Source organism: Austrofundulus limnaeus, unplaced genomic scaffold (assembly GCF_001266775.1).
Source record: "Austrofundulus limnaeus strain Quisiro unplaced genomic scaffold, Austrofundulus_limnaeus-1.0 Scaffold855, whole genome shotgun sequence".
Taxonomy (NCBI): domain Eukaryota; kingdom Metazoa; phylum Chordata; class Actinopteri; order Cyprinodontiformes; family Rivulidae; genus Austrofundulus; species Austrofundulus limnaeus.
Genome location: NW_013953257.1, coordinates 172,822 through 177,404, shown reverse-complemented (window position 1 = coordinate 177,404; position 4,583 = coordinate 172,822). Strand labels below are relative to the sequence as shown.

Sequence of the window (4,583 nt, the reverse complement as noted above, 5' to 3'; positions counted from 1 at the left end):
CACACACACACACACACACACACACACACACACACACACTAATACATGACATAAGAAAACCACAAAACCTTTATTTTCTCTGTTGTTTTTATTTATGTCTCATTTCTTGTTCTGACAGTTTTGATAAAACATTTTAAAAACAGGATGATCGTTCTATGATTTTATTTTCTCTGTTGTTTTTCAAGCTGGGGTCTGGGGGCCAACTAAGGGTCACAAAACACTACATTTGGTTGCAGGAGATTTAGAGGTTTTCAGGTCTTTTATTGTGAAAGCTCTGCAGGAAGTGGCAGCATCATGGGAGTCAAAGAGAAATAAAGCCTGAGCACATCAGGTTTGGGAGGTGTGAAGGTGTTTATTGGATGTGAGGTGAAAACTGAATGTAAACATTTCAGATGGTCACTGGTAAAGGTAAAGGTGAGGGGGCGGAGCCAGGGGGCGGTACCTGAGGCTGCGGGAGCGAGGTCTCATGGCGGGGGAGCGGCGGTCCTCCTCGTCCGTCACGCTCTCAGAGCTGAAGTGTTTGGTGAGGAAGTGCAGCTCGTCTGCTGTCGGCTGGAAGGGCAGCTGGTGCAGCTTCTCCTGAGATGAACAGGAGGACTGTGAGAGGAGGAGCAGAGGAGCAGGATTACAACCAGACAGGACCGGGTCTACAGAGACCAGGTCTGCAGAGACCAGGTCTGCAGAGACCAGGTCTACAAGGAGACCTGACAACAGTCCTGAGATGAACAGGAGGACTGTGAGAGGAGGACTCTGCAGGTCTAGAGGCAGGACCCTGCAGGTCTAGAGGCAGGACCCTGCAGGTCTAGAGGCAGGACCCTGCAGGTCTAGAGGCAGGACCCTGCAGGTCTGACTGAAGATAAAACAGTAAAACTCACAGAGACGGTGGAACTGGGGGTGTTGGTTCCATAACCAGAGGAGGGCAGGGAGGCCAGAGACCAGCGGCGTCCATCAGTCCTGAAGACACAAGCAGACTCATCAGCACCAGCTGCTGCTAACAGTTACTAAATGTTTCATTTAGACACGACCACATGGAGCACGATGGACTTCATTCATCTACAGCTGGATCAGTAGCAGTAGCAGCTGCTGCTGCAGCAGTAGCAGCTCAGATCAGAGCGTTCAGCCATGCAGGAACAGACAAAGGTGAGAGGGAGGAAAAGGGGGGAGGAGTCAGAGTTTACCTGTCCGTTCTGTGTCCATGACTGTGAGAAACACAAAACAGATGTTTGAACAAATCAGTGTCCTTCAGACACATTTACTGAAAACTACAGTTTATCAACAGTTCATTACACAACAGGCTGATAATGAAACGTATGGAAAGACATTTGCACTTATTTAATGTCCATGAATTTCCCCTCGGCAGGACAATAAAGGCTATTCTATTCTATTCTATTCTATTCTATTCTATTCTATTCTATGACAGACGTGTCAGGGTGTCATTTCTGATCTGACCACATGGTGGTGCTGTTGTCTGAGTGATGAGCAGCTGACACTGATGGATTTTCCAATTTAAATCATTGTTAATGCTAGCTTCAGCCGGTTTCAGTTGGTTTCGGCAGGTTGCGGCTGGAGCAGGTTTTGGCTGGTTTCAGGTGCTTTCGGTTTGGTTTCAGCTGGTTTCGGTTTGGTTTCAGCTGGTTTCGGTTGGTTTTGGCTGGCTTTAGTTGGTTTCAGTTAGGTTTCGGCTGGTTTCAGCTGGTTTCGGTTGGTTTTGGCTGGTTTCAGTTTGGTTTTGGCTGGCTTCAGTTGGTTTCGGCTGTTTTCAGCTGGTTTCGGCTGGATTCGGCTGGTTGCGCCTGGGTTTGGCAGGTTTCGGTTGGTTTCGGCTGATTTCAGTTGGTTTCAGTTAGGTTTCGGCTGGTTTCAGCTGGTTTCGGTTTGGTTTTGGCTGGTTTCGGTTTGGTTTCGGCTGGTTTCGGTTGGTTTTGGCTGGTTTCAGCTGGTTTCGGTTTGGTTTTGGCTGGCTTCAGTTGGTTTCAGTTAGGTTTCGGCTGGTTTCAGCTGGTTTTGGTTTGGTTTTGGCTGTTTTTCGGTTTGGTTTTGGCTGGTTTCAGTAGGTTTTGGCTGGTTTCAGCTGTTTTCGGTTGGTTTCCGTTTGGTTTTGGCTGGTTTCAGCTGGTTTCAGTTGGTTTCGGCTGTTTTCGGGTGGTTTTGGCTGGTTTCAGTTGGTTTTGGCTGGATTTGGCAGGTTTTGGTTGGTTTCGGTTGGTTTCGGCTGGTTTCAGTTGGTTTCAGTTGGTTTCGGCAGCCTCAGGATGTTGGTTCAAGCTGTGTGGGGGTTTTTATTTCTAAACTTGATTTCAGCTCAAGCTGAAACGGTTCTGTTAAAGTGCTGCAGACAGACCAGGGTCAGGTGTTCAAGTGTGTCACAKCTGAAGCAGGTAAGACATTTATTAATCCCAGTCTGAGTGACGGCTCATCAGCTGAACAACAGCAGTTTGTTTCCATCACTTCCTGTCAGGCTGGATCAGCTGTCTTTGTTTTTCTGCAGGTAAAGGTGTCTCACCTGCGTGCTGGAACAAAGGAGAAGTGTGCAGCGGCGTTGGGGGAGAAGTTGCGAGGGCTGTCCAATGGGCTCGTTCCTGAAAAACAAAAACATGTTCAGATTTAAACACATGTAAATACAGTTTCACACAAAGAGGGTTTTGGACACAGAGGCAACACATCAGCAGCAGCTGAAAGGATGGAGGATTAACAGACAGACCAGATGATGTCATCACTGATATTTCTCACTCCTCAACATCATGTGAGAGAAATGTACAGTCAGATACAGGTGTGTTTCTACCTGTTTCTGATGATAAACACCATTGTTTTACATCAAAACTCTGATGAAACTAAAATTAAAAGAAGCTTGAATTGACTAAGTGTCAGGACAGCTGTTGGTACTGACCCACTGAGGTACCGGTACCAACAGAACCATTTATTAATGTTTGTGCTTCTGTGGTTCTGCTTCCAGGAACAGGAAATTAAATCTGTTTCTGAGGCTCCAGGCTCTTTTTAATCTTTCTGTCCTTCCTCATGTCCCTCCTCATCCTCACTCCTCCTGACTTCACGTCTATCAGCTGGAGGTGATCTGCGAGTGATGTCATACATGTCATACATGTTGTCATACATGTCATACATTTTGTCATACATGTTGTCATACCTGTTGTCATACATGTCATACATGTTGTCATACATGTCATACATGTTGTCATACATGTTGTCATACCTGTTGTCATACATGTCATACATGTTGTCATACATGTTGTCATACATGTCATACATGTTGTCATACATGTCATATATGTTGTCATACATGTCATACATTCATACATGTTGTTCATACATGTTGTCACGTTGTCATACATGTTGTCATACATGTCATACATGTTGTCATACATGTCATACATGTTGTCATATATGTCATACATGTTGTCATATATGTCATACATGTTGTCATATATGTCATACATACTGTCATATATGTCATATGTCATACATGTTATACATGTCATATGTTGTTATATATGTCATACATGTTGTCATGTTGTCATACATGTTGTCATACATGTTGCCAGATATGTCATACATGTTGTCATTCATGTCATACATGTTGTCATACATGTCATACATGTTGTCATATATGTTATACATGTTGTCATATATGTCATACATACTGTCATATATGTCATATGTCATACATGTTATACATGTCATACGTTGTTATATATGTCATACATGTTGTCATGTTGTCATACATGTTGTCATGTTGTCATACATGTTGCCAGATATGTCATACATGTTGTCATTCATGTTGCCAGATATGTCATACATGTTGTCATTCATGTCATACATTGTTATATATGTCATACATGTTGTCACGTTGTCATACATGTTGCACCTAAAGAAAAATGTTAGGCGCAGTGGTGCAACCGGTGCAAAAAGTTAGTCTAGAARCCTGCCTGCTGTCACACATGTTGTCATTCATGTGGTCATGTGTGTTACCTGTGTGTCCATGTAAAGGTGAGTGGGGGCGGGGCAGGGTCGGCGAGGTGCTGGACGTCACGATGAGACTCTTCCTGTTACTGGCTCGACAGCTGGAGACAGAAACAAACAGAGTCTCAGAACTTTAACCTACCAGACCATCAGAACCTTCAGAACCTTGATTGCATGGGTCCTACATCCGTTCAGTTCAATTCATTTATACAGCTCCAAGTGACAACAACTGTTGTCTCAAAAAAACAACAACAAAAATAAAAAAATAACAAAACAAAAACAAAACAAATGTAAAGAAGCAGCAGACTGCGCTGAACCTTTGCTTTGTCACAGTCCCCCCCCCCCCTTAACTAGGGCTGTAGGAAAATATTGATACACCGATAGATATCGATATTTCATTTACCAATACTGTATCGATATTCAAAAGCCCTGTATCGATTTTTAATTCAGGTTTAAAACGTCAACTTCCCCGCCAACGGTTCATTTTTATGTTGTAGTTAAGCCTCTGGCCAGTAGTTGGCAGCAGTGAGCCAGTTATTTGGACTCCTCTACTCCTAAGGAGCCAGAGAGTAATGGTAGCATTAGCATGGTAAGAATCCAAAAATATT

The 4,583-nt window shown here is 43.9% G+C and overlaps 1 protein-coding gene across 1 annotated transcript in view; it reads right to left on the bottom strand.

Moving 5' to 3' along the window:
* Positions 1-442: 442 nt before the first annotated feature.
* LOC106532934 (microtubule-associated serine/threonine-protein kinase 2) overlaps positions 443-4,583 on the bottom strand; it is a gene marked incomplete at both ends in the record, with an annotated part of 12,761 nt that continues 8,620 nt past the window's right edge. The window contains 5 exon segments of the mRNA XM_014029109.1: positions 443-597; positions 876-954; positions 1,179-1,199; positions 2,504-2,579; positions 3,985-4,076. Coding sequence (XP_013884563.1) covers positions 443-597; positions 876-954; positions 1,179-1,199; positions 2,504-2,579; positions 3,985-4,076 — 423 coding nt within the window.